General features: G+C 41.4%; 1 protein-coding gene across 1 annotated transcript in view; it reads right to left on the bottom strand.

Moving 5' to 3' along the window:
* CASTOR2 (cytosolic arginine sensor for mTORC1 subunit 2) overlaps positions 1–15,330 on the bottom strand; it is a 107,062-nt gene that overhangs the window by 31,016 nt on the left and 60,716 nt on the right. The window contains exon 2 of the mRNA XM_074189347.1: positions 7,813–7,883. Coding sequence (XP_074045448.1) covers positions 7,813–7,883 — 71 coding nt within the window. The remainder of the gene's footprint in view (positions 1–7,812; positions 7,884–15,330) is intronic.

Genomic DNA, 15,330 nt, shown 5'->3' with positions numbered 1-15,330 from the left:
CAGTGCAGCACAGCCCGGCAGGGCACCTGGGTCCCTGGCAGAGGGGATGGTTTCTAGCCTTCTTGGCCCAGGGATCACTGGGGACAGCTGGAAGGGGTGGTGAAAGAACTCTGCCACACCAGAGTAGAGCACCAGCCTCAGAGCAGCCTTGCAATGAGAAACTGAAATGGGAATCAGTGAAACCACCCAGCACTTCCAGAGCTCCCAGCCCACAGATGGTAAGGGGGTCAGGGAAGACTGCAGAGGTCCTTCTGCTCTCCCTGGAGCTGGACTCTGCTGTTTGCCCACACTCAGATCCAAGTTGCAGTTTGGGCCCCCCATACCACCATAGCCAAGCAGGGACCCTCCTCACAGCTCTAGGGCAGAGCGGAGGGCCAGTGGACATCTACATTCCAAAGCACAGGTAAGAGAACAGTCAGAGCATCTCATTAGATCTTGGAGGAATTAAGGTCCCTGTGGATTATCCACAAAACCCTCCAAAGCCTTGGAAGTGCAGTAAATCAGTCATAGGCTGAGGAAATGAGCAAATAAAAGAAAAAGAAGAATCAGACCACAGAAAATTACTTTGGTCCCATGGAGGATCAAAATACATATTCAGAAACATCCAAGAGAAACAGAAAATGGCACAGGGTATGGATGAGCTCAAAAAAGACATTGAAAAGCAATTAGTGGAGGCAGAGGAAAAATTGGGAGGAGAAATGAGAGTGATGCAGATAAATCATGAAAATCAAGTTAACAGCTTGGTGAAAGAAATATCAAAAAATACTAAAGAAAATAATGTGTTAAAAAACCAGTCTAGGCCAAATAAGAAGAATGCCTTAAAAAGCGGAATTGGCCAGCTGGAAAAGGAGATAAAAAAGCTTTCTGAAGAAAATAACTCTTTCAAATGCAGAATGGAAATAAAGGAAGCCAATGACTTTATGAGAAATCCGGAAGAAATAAAACTATACAAAAAAAAAAAGAAAAACCCCAATAAAAATTAGAAGAAAATGTGAAATATCTCAAAAACAGATCCAGAAGAGATAATTTAAAAATTATTGGGATACCTGAAAGTCATGACCAGGAAAAGAGCTTAGACTTCATTTTTCAAGAAATAATACAGCAAAATTGCCCTGAGATCCTAGAAGCAGAGGGTAAAATAGAAATCAAGGGAACTCACTGATCAACTCCTAAAGAGATCCCAAAAGAAAAACTCTCTGGAATATTATAGCGAAATTCCAAAACTCCCAAGTCAAAGAGAAAACACTAAAAGCTGCCAGAAACAAACAAGTCAACTACCATGGCTCCTATAGTCAGGATTACACAGGATCTGGCAGCATCTACATTAAGGGCTCGTAGGGATTGGAATATGATATTCTGGAAGGCAAAAGATCTTGGTTTACAACCGAGAATCAACTACCCAGCAAAACTGAACATCTTCTTTCAGGGGAAAAGATGGACTTTCAAACTTTCCTATTGAAACAACCAGAGCTGAACACAAAGTATGATCTCCAAGTACAGGACTTGGGTGAACCATAGAGGAGGTGAACGAGTAGGACTAACTATGAGGAGCTTAATGATATTGAACTGTTTGTATTCCTGCATGGGAAGAAAATACTGAAAACTCATGTGAACTTTCTCATTTATTAAGAGTTGTTGGAGCATATATAGACAGGGCACAGGAAGGAGTGGAATATAATGATTTTGTGTGGTAAAAAGATGGAGTCAATGGGTGATAAAGGAAAGTACTGGGAGGAAGGGAAAGGAGAGGAAGAAGGGGCCAAGATATTTCACATGAATCAAGAAAAAGTTTTTACAATGGAGTGGAACGGGGAAGGCAAGGGAGAATGAGTGAGCCTTCATTCTCATCAGAAATGGCTCAGAGAGGGGAAAAAACCATACACACTTAATAGGGTATAGAAATCTGTCTTACCCTAGAGAAAAATGAAAAGAAAGGGATGGGATCAGGGGAATGGAGGGAGGGAAGAGGGAATAGGTGATAGAAGAGAGGGAAGACTGTGGAAGAGAGTACTCAGACACAATACACTTCTGAGCAGGGTGAAAGAGGAGAGAGAATAGAATAGATGAGAGTGGAGGGAAAAATAACCAGCAATAGCAACTGTGGAGAAAATATTGAAGCAACTTCTCTGGTGGACTCATGATAAAGAAAACAACTCATCCCAGAGACAGAGCCATTGGAATCTGAACACAGTCTGAAATATACTTTTTGATTTTTTCCTCTCTCACTATTTTTGAGGTTTTTCATCTGTTTTTCATCTTTCTGGGGGGGAGGGGTTATGTTTACTCTCACAACAAGATTATTGCAATAATATAAAATAAACCAAAAGATAACCCCAAAATAAAACATTCTAACTTTTTCTGGTAAAAAAAAATTAATATCAAAATGAAAAAAGGAAGAAAGCATCAAGCCAACTTGATCTGGTCACACTACTGGTGACAAAAAATGAGAAATAGATTAAGGAAAGGACCTGGTATGGACTGTCACCATTCCCCATAGAAATCTGACAGTAAGGAGAGACCACAATGAAAACACCAAGCAACCTTCTCAGCTGGTGAGAGCTCCATCTCCTTGACAAGATGGCAGCCAAGATATAAACTGATATTATAGAGTAGGACATGTAGGTCTTGCTTCCCAAAATGGTGAAGAGTTGTGGAGCAAAAGAAGATGGCTCAGGGGGAGTCCCATTCACAGAAGAAACTTAGGAGGACAATAAACAGATGAAAATGGAAAGAGATCAGCATTTCCAGAACAAACTTTTTTTTTATCATCGATGACAATGGAACCATTAATATACAGGCTCAACATCCCCCTGAAGTAAAATATGAGGAAATGGAAAAGGATGAAGAACTATATCAGATAAGATACACATAGAAAAAAAACTATCTTGGAGGTGAAACTTTTAAAGCAATGAGGCATCACTTTCACAAAATTGCTGGTAAGGCATCAAGAATCCAGGGTGGGGGACAGCTAGGTGGCGCAGTGGATAGAGCACTGGCCCTGGAGTCAGGAGGATCGGAGTTCAAATCTGACCTCAGACAATTAATTGCTTAGCTCTATGACCTTGGGTAAGTCACCTAACCCCATTGCCTTAAATAAATAAAAATTATATATATATATATATATATATATATATATATATATATATATATATGTATATGTAAAATTGAGAGAGAGAGAGAGAGAGAGAGAGAGTGTACAGGGTGGGCACACCTACTTGGAGGGTTAATGTGAAGATCCAAAGAGATAACAAATAATTCTAAGGTGCTTACTGATGGGCCTGACCCAAAGAAAGTGGTCCATAAATGGCTATTACCATTGCTATTATTATAGTATTGGTTTGCAAATTCTAGGACCTTCCTTCTGTTAATTATTTCCTATTGAGAGAATGAATTTTGTATCTATTTGTATGGTGTCATCCATTGGACTGTGAGCTTCCTGAGGGAAGGGTGATGCTTCTTAGAATCCCCAAAGCTGACTGACTGGTTTTTCTTTCTTGACCACAGTTTCTACAGATATCTTTTATTTTCAATACTGATAATGAAACTGTCACTTTGGGGGTAAATATATACCAAGAAATAGAGATAGTGCTTAAGAAGACTGAGGCCAGACATGGGGGTCCCAGGTACTGGAGAGGTCAAGGCTGAGCCTGGTGGACAGCTTCAGCTGGAGAGTTCTAAGCTAAGTTAGTTAACTAAGCAATTTCTGGGGCTAAGTGCTTAATATGTATCAAATCTGGAAGGTAAGTGCTATTTTTGTAATTGTATTTTTTTTTTAGATTTTTCAAGGCAATGGGGTTAAGTGGCTTGCCCAAGGCCACACAGCTAGGTAATTATCGTCTGAGACCGGATTTGAACCTAGGTACTCCTGACTCCAAGGCTGGTGCTTTATCCACTACGCCACAACTCTTCACCATTTTGGGAAGCAAGACCTACATGATAAGGAAACTGAGGCAGAGTACTTAAATGAGTGACCCAGAGTCTCACATCTAGCAGGTGCCTGAGGCTGAATTCAAAACTCAGGTCCCCAGGTATACAATGACAGACTGCCTCTTGCCCTGTTTCCTTCTGTGGATCCTTCTGCTTTCCAGTGGCATCAGTAACACCTCCCTCAATGTCTGAAGGGTATCTGAGAGGGAAATAACAGAGCCAAGGATGGGGAGGGAGAAGCAGCTTTTAAAAACAAACCTAGGGGCAACTAGGTGGTGCAGTGTCAGGAGTACCTGAGTTCAAATCCAAACTCAGACACTTAATAATGACCTAGCTGTGTGGCCTTGGGCAAGTCACTTAACCCCATTGCCTTGCAAAACCAAAAAAAGAAAAAAAAAGAACAAACCTCATACAGTAAGGTTCACACAATCAGGAACTGGTTTATATTGATTTTGTCCAACTCATTCATTTTACGGGTGTGTGAACGGAAGCGAGGAATTTATGTGGCTTTTCAGGAGCAAAATAGGAGAAAATTGGGGTTTTCCTGCAGGAGTGGCGGCTGCTCTTTCCTCCTTGCCCTCCCTGCAGTCTATTTTCATCTTGCTAGAGAAAGCTTCCCTGTGTCCTGATCACTCAGGTAAGACAGGTACACAGTCCCCAGGGCTAATGGATTTTCCCACTGGGACAAATGACCCAGAAAAATCTCTGATGTGGCTGTTTGTTGTCCCTGGTTCCTGTTGGAGGACTCTGGGTCCTGCCAACAAAACAGCATCTGGCAGTGGCTCCCTGCCCCTGGCAGTGGCCCTCTGATGCCCGCCTTCTACCCCCACTGCATCATCCCTGGGAGGGCTCGCCCCACCAGGAAGGAGTAGTCACAGGAGAGCTTTAGATTCAGAAGCCTTGAGGGTCACCCAGTCAATACATTCATTAACTCAGATCTCAGAGATTTGGATCACCTCACTCCCCAAGGCCTTCTTTAACATAAAAGGAACAAAATCAAGATAATCTGGTCTACTGGAAAGGCTTCACCACACCCCTGTGAAAGATGCTACCTTCCCCTATGAGAACTGTGGGCTTTCTAAATAGACAAAAAAGAATTTAAGCTTACTGGAGGCAGGCTCAGAACTTTACATTTCTATCCCAGTGCTTAGCAGAGGCGCTGCTACAGAGGAAGGGCTAAAGATTACTCATTCACTAATCTTCCCTCCTTCCTTTCTCTTTCCTTCTTTCCCTCTTCCCTCCATTTCTTACTTTTTCCCTCCCTCCTTCCTTTCCTGCCTCCCCTCTTTCTTTCCTTCCTTCTTCTATCCCTTCTCTTCTTCCTTTTCTTCTTTCTTCTCCCTCTTTTCTTTCTTTCCTCCCTCCCTCCCTTCCCCTCCTTCCTTCTTTCCCCTCTCTTTTTCCTTCCTTCTATCCTTCTTCCCTTCCTTCCCCCCTCCCCTCCTCTTTTTACACTGGAAAGAGTATTTCTAAAAAATTCAAGCATTGAGAGAGAGAGAGAGGGGTGGGGGTGGAGAGAGCGCACCTCTCCCCATTCCACCTCCCCCAATTCTATGGTCTTCTTTTCTTCTCTGTAATTCTCTGGTCACTATGCCTACGTTCCACTTGAATCTATAATTAGGAAAGGGGAAAATCAATTTATCTCCTAATGAAACACCAGGTAATTGTTTAAAAGCTTGAATAAAGATAAACCGAGTAGTCTGTGTTAGAGAGAGGAGCTATACTGTGTCTTTTGGGGCCAACATGGCGGTCTGTTGGTGGACATGTGCTCATGCCTGAAGGGGAGCTCCCCAATGTTCCTGAACTGGGATCCAGGAGAGTTTTGCTCTAGTTCTGGCTTTTTCATTATTAGCTGCGTGAGCTTGGTCAAGTCCTGTTCTCCCTAAGGAATCCATTCCTTCTTTTGTAAAATCAATCAATGAACAAGGATTTATTAAAGGCTATCTACACGCTGGACACCTGAAACCTAAAGGCAGTGCAGTGAGGTTGTGCTGTGGATAGTCTTGGGCTTGGAGTTCAAATCCAACCTCAAACACTGAACTGTCTCATAGGGCTCTGGCTAATTCTACGAGTCTCTAACTTCCCAATACTAGAAAGCCACAGATACAATCCCCATCCCTATAATATCCAACTTGTTAAACAATTATCTGGTGCTTCATTAGGAGATAAATTGGTTTTCCCTCTTTCCTAATTATAGACTCAAGTGGAAGGGAGGGCATGACCAGAGAGCAGAGAATTACAGAAAAGAAAGGAGCTGGGTTAGAAAGATGACCTCTCCACAGTCCCTTCTAGAATTCTCTATGATGGTCTATGGACTTGGGGCCATCAAGAGTTGGCTAGAGAAGGGAAGGGATGAGTTACAGTGGGGGGCTTCAGAGGAGTAAGAAATGAGCACCACTCCCCCTCCCTGTCTGCTATGTCCATTGTGTTGGCGTTCTCTCGATTGATGGCATCAGGATGGAGCAACTGTTTTTATGAGGCACTGAACTAAGCAATGAGGTTACAAAGAAAAGTCAAATCCTGCCCCTAAGGAATTTATATTCGAAGTATCTAAATAGTAACTAGGCCATAATTATTTTAAATATATATATTTTGCATATTTATATACTAATCAGTATATAGAATTATACCTATACATAACACAGATATATGTAATATATTACAGGTAATATATATAGCACATTACACATGTTTCCTACTTGTATTATTAAGTATTAATGTTTCATATTAATGTTTAAAAGACTATAATATTCATACTTAATATATCATTATTTAAATGTACAACTAAATAAATATTTCAAAGATATAAATAGATAAAAGAGTAGGTTGTTTGGTCATTGAGTTAATGGCAAAATCTGGACTAGAATCCAGGCCTCTTGACCTGCAGGCTAAGAGTCCACCCAGGTCACATTGGTCTGGCTTTTCTCTCTCTGGTCAGATGGGAGATAAGGAGGGACAGCTGTCAAGACTTCCTTTCAGTGACCCCAAAGCCCTACTCCATGTCTAGACACCCACAAACATAATGATAATCCTTTGGGTCGTATAACTTAAGTTGTTTTCCTGCTGTCTTCTGTTTTCTAATCATGACTGTCCTTCGTTCCCCCATCACCACTGCCACTGAACCCTTCATTATAACAAATGAACAGGTTGACCTTTCAGTCCTAAAAGTCTAAGATTCACAAGGATAAATCTAAAAGACTTGTCATGGAAAATGTCATCCACATCCAGAAGGGAAAAAAGCAACTATGGGGTCTGAATGCAGAACAAAGTATACTATTTTCACTTTTTAAAACTTGTTTTATGTTTTTTTTCTCATTTTTTTCCCCTTTTAGTTCTGATTCTTCTTATGGAAATATGTCAAACATGATTGGATATTATAACCTAAATCAGATTACTTGTTATCATGGGGGGAGGGAAGGGTAGAAAAATACGGAACTCAAAAGTTTGCAAAACGATGAATGTTGAAAACTATCTTTGCCTGTAATTGAAAAAATAAAATAACATTAAAAATGATAGTGAGTTCTCTCCCCTACACAAAAAAAAACTGATTCAAAGAGCAAGATCATCCATCAGAAGCTGTGTGGATAAACCCTGTCCAAAGAGCCCCCATCCAAGACCAAATGGGGGGCTCCCACTAGACCTGCTAGAGTTGCTGCTACACACCCCCACACACCCTCTCTTAGAATGTTCCTAGCAGCAACATCCATTAATCCTAGGGTGCATCATTGAGCTTCTCAGTCCCATTCCTGTCTGGTGAGTGACTTCAGATACATGTACCTCATTTCAGGGCCAAGGGTATGGACAAAAGTTGAAGGCAGATGAGACTGTAGACCTCTCCTCTTCCCCTGCCCCACAACAGAAAGCCAGAGATTCTGTCCCACTTACCCAAGAAGCCCTCTTCATCCACAATGATGGTGTAATCCTCTGGTGTTTCGGTCAGGCTGAAGAACTTGCACCTGGCAGAGAAAAGGATATATAGGTTATATATCTGAATCTATAGGTTACTCGTGGGTAAATCATGGGCACAATGGCAGCTCTCTCTCAGACCATCATTGCAGGAAGCAAGAATGCATGAGATGGGCAGCCCAGCAAGGGTGATTATCTAGATGTCCCCATCACTTCTCTCCAGCACTTTCAAACTTAGAGATTGATTGATTTTTTATCGTCATTGACTCTTGCTGAATCACAGAACCTCAGAGTTAAAAGAGATTTCAGAGGGCTTGGTTGGCACCTAGGCTAGGATGCCTTCATAGTAAGTGATCATTCAGGCTCCATTTGAATACCTCCTTTGATGGTGAACTCAGTACACCTTTTTGAGTGGCCCAAGCCATTTATAGATCTCTAAATATTGGGAAGTTTTTCCTTTGGTTGAATTGAAACTAGCCTCCCTCTAAATTCTGGTAATCGGTCCAGGTTACATAAAAACAGTAACAAAGGAGAGGCAGTGTGGTGGAACATTAGCCTTGAGACTAGGAAGAAGCAGCAATTCTTTGGAGATGTCCTAGTTTGGTCATTTAACCTGGTCACTGGACAAGCCTCTAAGAGCATCAAATCGTTTCAGAGAAAAGAAGGTCCTAAAGTGCATTGGCAGAGGAAGAATCCTCAACCAAGAGCTCCCAAATCTAGGGAAATTGCAGAACCAGCCCATAATTATAGGGAGTAAGTATCTGATTAGCTATTGGAGGTTGAATGGATGAAGCCTGCCCAAAGAGCCCCCACCCAAAACCAAATTCCTTCACTTGCCAGAGAGTGTCTTAGGGAAACTCAGCTCTCTGCGACTGATATTCACGCCCTTTAACGGACCCCAGTTTCTTTTGAGAAAAACCAGGAGATTCTTCCCAACTCTTGCATTCAAAGAAGCAAAACTAAGTTTCTCTGCCTGTGATTAATCATCAAAGAAGCACTGATTAAGTGCCTACTATCTAACAGGCAATATAGTGGACCTATAGTAATTTATATTCTATCATGGAAGTGGCTTGGAACCTGGGATCTGTGAAGGATGATCAGGATCGCTGGGTTCCATTGGCATTGTGTTCCTTTATAATCTAGGCATTTTATTTTATAGATTTAAAAACTCAACTCTGAGAAGGAATTCATAGGCTCTGGAAGGAATTCATAGTACTCTGATTAGGGATGACATGACCCAAATAAGCTAAGAACACGTGGACTAGGGGGATTTTATCATGTTCTCAGATACTAAGTATACACACACACACACACACACACACACTCACACCTATTCACATAATATATATGGAATGATTCTACAAATCTTTATTTTTAATATTCATTTAAAAATATTTACCTTCTGAATTTTTTCTCCCTCCCACCCCTCCCCTACCCATTGAAAAGGCAAAAAATGTGACATCAATTCTACATGTGAAATCATGCAAAACACATTTCTATTTTAACTATAAATACAGGATATCTGTATTTATAAGAAATACAAGAAGGAAGAAATACTGGCAAATGAGGGATCAGTTAAGATGTCTTGGAGCTGGGCCTTGAAGGGAGTTAGACCTAATTTCCTTGGATTGATACCTGGCCAACTTCCAGAGTATTAAACCCTGGATGCAGTTAAAAAGCTATCTCCAATCTAACTTAGATGTGTGTGTGTGAACATACATAAATACTGGCTGCATTCTCCAGATTACAAATCCTCAGTTTTTTTAGTTTTTGTGAGATGCACTGAGATTTCAGACCCTCACCAGATGCTGTCCCTGCTCCAAATAGTCAGAGATGATGACACCTGAGCAAATCACGGAGGAGAAATTCAAGGAGGGGCTGGTCTCCTGTCTTCACCACCCTCTACCATAAGGTAAGAAAGGGTTGGTGGCTCCCCAATTGCCCATCTTGGGTCAAGAGGGCTGGCTGGGGAGAGACCTGCCCAGGCCTAAGTTTGGGGCTGGTTTTGGCTTCTGAGAGCACTGCAATACAAGCCCACCAAAAAAAGACCTGGAAAATCTCTAGGCCCTTTACTTTCATCTAACAAGAGTTCAAAATGTTTTTGGCTTTAAGATTTTTTTTAATATGGCTGTCGCTTTCAAATCTATCCTCTCTTTGCCCGTCTCAGAGAGTTATCCCTCACAACAAGAATAATAAAGAAAAAATCATTAAAAACACATCTGGTGGTGCATATTGAGGGGTTTTTTAAATCATTTGGCAGTGTCTGATGAAACATAGGAAACTCTTCCTCTGTCTCTGCAAAGAAGGAAAGACAAATGAAAGGAGAGGGAGGAAAGGAGGGCACAAAGAAGGGAAGAAGCAAGAGTGGGAGAAAGAAGGGAAGGAATAAAGGAAAAAGGAAGAAAGGAAGGAGGAAAGGAAGAAACGAAGAAAGGAAAGAGGGAGGAAAGGAAGGAAGGAGGGGAAACAAGAAAGGAAGGAGAAGGGCAAAAAAGAAGGAAGAAAAGAGAAAAGGAAGAGAGAAAAGGAGGAAAGGAAGCACAAAGAATGAACAAAGGAAGTTAGGGGAGAAAGGAAAGAAGCAAAGAATGAAGAAAAGAGGGAGAAAAGGAAGGAGGGAAGGAAGAAGGAAAGGAGGATTCATTAAATGTCTATTATGTCCCAGGTGCTAAATCCTTTACAAACATTATCTCATTAGAAACTTTACAACAACCCTGTGAAGTAGGGATTTTGTCCCTCTTTTTACAGTTGAAGGTAGAAGGTGAAGGTGGAATTGACTTGAGTAAGGGCTGTTCTAGATTTGAATTCAGGTCTTTCTGACTTCAGGCACAGCACCCTCACTATTATATTACCAACTATCAGTAGGATTGAAGACTATGGCCATATCAATAATTTCTTAGCATAAGTGCAAAATTTAAATGCAGTTCAATTTGAACAAGAAAATTACCAAATCTTCCATGTTATGTATTATGAATAAATCAGTAAAATTTAAATTAGATAGCAGGTATTATTGTTATATTTATTTTTAGTCGGGGGTGGGGGACCAGATTAACCTAATGCTTGGTTATTCCCTAAAGGGCTGGGAAGGGAAGGTCCTCCTCTGCCTGGCCTCTGGAAACAGCCACTTTAATTGTTTATTTTTTTTATTTTTTAGGTTTTTTTGGGTTTTTTGCAAGGCGAATGGGGTTAAGTGGCTTGCCCAAGGCCACACAGCTAGGTCATTATTAAGTGTCTGAGAACCCAGGTACTCCTGACTCCAGGGCCAGTGCTTTATCCACTGCACCAGCCACTTTAATTGTTAAAGGGTCAAGTAGAATAAACAAAAAATGAGCTCTTACTGTCTTCATCAAGAGGAAAGGTAAGTAATAATTATTATCATCAATAAGTCATTTGCCATTAAGCTTTGCACACAACACTTCCTGTCCATTTTACTTCAGCTGAATAACCTGATAGGAGATGGGATTGATCCCATTTTAAAACAACTGAGGCTCAAAAACATGAAGTGAATCCCAGGATTTTGCAGATGAGGGACAATTTGAACCCAGGACTCTACTAAGCCCCAACAAGATTCCCTTCCCCTTCCTCAGACCCAACACTCTAACCCCCGAGTAAGCATTCAATAAACACTTATCCGCTGCTAACTGACAACAAGTTCCTCTCTGAGAACTCCATCCATTGATCAAAAACAAACCAAAAAGAATGTCACCAAAAAGCCCATTAAAAACTCACTTAGGTAGAGTAAATAAGATGAACATGTTAGTCCTATTTCAGAGAAAATGAAGCTCAGAGAGAGAGATGCCCAAAGTTGGCATCCAAGTCACTAATACTGAAGAGGCCCTAGTCCTGGCCTTCTTTCGCCAGGTGAACAACTGCAGATCTTGTGGCAGGAGGACCTGCCTTGTTACTCTCCCTTGTGCCCAAGCCCTTGGAGCCTGGACAGTGGCACAGCTGGACCTTGAATTCCAAAGCAGTGTTTCATATTCCCTCTCCTCCCCTCCCTCTCCATGTGAGGGGCAGGTCAAGGTGGGCCTGCTTGTAGAGGTAAAGGGGGATAGAGAGTTTAAGTAAGGGATTTGAGGAACATGAATGGCCCACATAACCAAGTCCATTTATTAGCTCTCACCCTTCTCCGGTGCCCAACTAAACCCTGACTCTTACTGAAATACATCCATTACTGGAAATGCTCCCAGTGAGAGAAAGGAAAGGACAAAAGCTTTCTTTTTCAAAGGATGAAAAACGCACAAATCTGGATGACTTGTATGCCAACTGGTTGGTGGATCAGTTCCCGGGCCGCAATGTGGGGGGGGGCAGAGAACAAAAGTCACAAAAACCTCAGAATTCACAGGCTTGAGATCCAGACCAGGAAGAGGCCTCGGAGGCTGTAGAATCCAATGCCATCTATCATTTTACAGAGAAGGAAAATGGTTCCAGAGGGTGAAGGAACATAGGATGTAAGCCCCGGGACTGGAAGAAACTTCAGAGGTCAGCTAACCCAAACCCTCGATTTTAGAGGAAGGAACTGAGCAAGGGAGATGGGCAAAGCCAGCCTCAGAGACTTAGTAGTTTTGTGATGCTGCGCAAGTCACCTAATCCTGCTTGTCTCAGTTTCCTTATCTGTCAAATAAACCAGAGAAGGAAATGGGAAACCACTCCAGTATCTTTGCCAAAAAAATTCCAAAATGGGATCATGAAGAATCAGTTACAATTGAAATGACTGAACAATGACAACAGGACCACATAGGTAGGACCTATGTCCTCCAACTCCATAGGATATTGGCCTAGAGTAGGCAGTGACCTTGGAGATCATCTCCCCTAATTCCCTCATTTAACAGCTGAGGCAGGTCCACTCATTCACCTTTGGAAACAACCTCAGAGGACTTGTGGGTCAACACTCTGCAATCTAGTCCTATTATTAGAAGATCTCTCTGTTCCAATAGCTAGTGGGTCATGTTCACAATCTGATCTGAGTGAAGACTGGAAATCAGTCTGAATTTTCCCGGTCCTATTCGTAGACTCTTTATCTTAAATACCAGCCCCAACATGCCAGTTTCTCATTGGACATTTTGTCTCCCATTATCTCACTTCTTGTTTATTCCATAACCAATTTGCAACCATTAGGTGGACAAATGAAATTTATAATTGCTTTGGGGCCGACAGCAAATTATCACCTTATTAAGTGCTAATTTGGATGCTGTCTACAGGACTCAGAAGAGGTGGGGGGCTAGCAAATAGTTAAAAGAATTGGAAGCTCTGAAATACCATGTATTCAGGATCCCAGTCTTCTAACTCTCTCCTCAGCCATCACAGGGATAGAAGGTGGCCAGGGATCTTTGGAAATGCATGGCCTGAGGCTTTGGATATTCATGTAAACCTTAGCTGGAAAGTGAGCTGACTCTCAAATGTTATCAGTGTTAATCACACTCACAGTCACACTCACACACACACACACACTTTCTCTGTCTCACTTTCTCTCTCTGTTTTGGAACCATAATCCAGTCTGTCCTACTGGCAAGTATATGGCAAATGGGGGGCAGCTAGGTGGCATAGTAGATAGAGCACCAACCCTGGAGTCAAGAGGACCTGAGTTCAAATCCGACCTCAGACATTTAATAATTATGTGACCTCGGGCAACTCATTTAACCCCATTTCTTTAAATTAAAAAAAAAAGTATATGGCAACCAAAACAATTCCCTGGCAACACTGCCCTACTGATATATCATGCCTACTGGAAAGTAAGCTTCTTGAGGATAGGGACTTTCCTCCTTTTAATATTTGTAGCCTGTCACATTGTTGGTACTTTTTCATCCACTCTAGTCTTAAGAGGAAGGATATAACTTACATTGTTTGCATGAAATATCAACCACCCAGAGTGAGGTTAGTGAGAGGCTAGCGGCCCAGGAAAGATTCAGGTTCAAATCTTGACTCAGACATTTAATGACTATGTGATCTGAGGTAAGTACTTAATTTCTCTGTATTTCAATTTCCTCATCTGTAAAATGAAGCAAGTGGACTAGATGGCCTCTGAGATCCCTTTATAATCTGAAACTATGCTCCTAGACTCGAGAAGTTTATGAATTACAGTGGATGAGAAGTTGGGTCACTATTTTCACCGATGAGGTCACTGAAACCTATTATGTGCAAAATTTGTAGGGAAATAGTGTCCTATAGAATAAATGTTTTCTATTTACTTTCTAAATACTTTCTATTTACTCTATCTTAGAGCCAAGAAGACCTGGGTTCAAGTCTGACCTTTGGCCCCTGTGACTTGACCAGAAGAGATGAAATCCTAAGTGTACATTGAGTTGGGCAGTTTACATTGGTATCAGCTACTGGATGTGTTTTATGTGTGGATGTTAACAATCTGTGTGTATATTAATAATAATCTACATTGTATGTGTGTGAATATTAACCTACATTGTATGTGTGTGAATGTTATTAACAACCTGCATTGTATGTGTGAATGTTATTAACAATCTACATTATGTGTGTGAATATTAACAACCTACATTTTGTGTGTGAATGTTATTAACGATCTACATTGTGTGTGTGAATATTAACAACCTACATTGTATGTGTGAATGTTATAAACAATCTACATTGTGTGTGTGTGAATATGAACAATCTACATTGTGTGAATGTTATTAACAATCTATATTGTGTATATGTGTGTGAACATTAGGAACAATCTACATTGTATGTGTGTGTGTGTGTGTGTGTGTGTGTGTGTGTGTGTGTGTATTAACGATCTGCATTTCCCCCTCCTTCCTTGGTCCAGTACATCAAGGATAGCATCCCACCCAATGCTGATGGTATCTGCTCATACATCTTTCCCTTTCCACCTGGGTCAGCCACCATTCTGATCCTTCAGGACGAGCTCTGAATAAATGAGAAATGTTTGCTGAAATACAGAGGCGCCGTTCTCCCTGTTGTGGACCACTGGCACCTCCCGAGCGCCAGATGGAGAACATACAGACTATCCATCATGATTTGGAAATTTCCCAGGGAGGGAGCCTTGTTTCCCTTCAGTGTCTCTTCAGGGCTAGATTTACCACCCCAAGGAAAGGAGATGTCATTCCTTGCTGGCAGTTTGTGAATTAAAGCTTCACTACCACTTTTCATCTGGGGGCTCAGTCAGCCCACTGAGGGCCCCGATGAAGGTTGTTGGTCCAGAGAATGATTCCGAATACACATCAAGAATAAATACTGTTGGCAAGCCCCTACCACAGCAATCATCTATTCCACTCTAAAAATTATCAGGGCTTTTTTCATTCCAAATCTTTCCTCAAAGGGAACTGTGGATTTTAGCTGACAACAATCCTTTTTTGCAAAGGATTATTCCTTCTTCCAAATGTCCTCTTCCCTCCATCAAGTTCTTATGGAGCACATTCTTTTTTAAAGAAATTTAAGGTAGATTTTTAGAGACAATTTATCCTTTCTCCTTCGCCTACCCAGACCAACACCTTTATAAAAAAAAAAACAATTAAAAAAAAGAAAAAA

This window comes from Macrotis lagotis, chromosome 5 (genome assembly GCF_037893015.1).
Source record: "Macrotis lagotis isolate mMagLag1 chromosome 5, bilby.v1.9.chrom.fasta, whole genome shotgun sequence".
NCBI lineage: Eukaryota > Metazoa > Chordata > Mammalia > Peramelemorphia > Peramelidae > Macrotis > Macrotis lagotis.
Note: the sequence above shows the minus strand (reverse complement) of the source record. Positions and strands in the feature narration are given on the sequence as shown.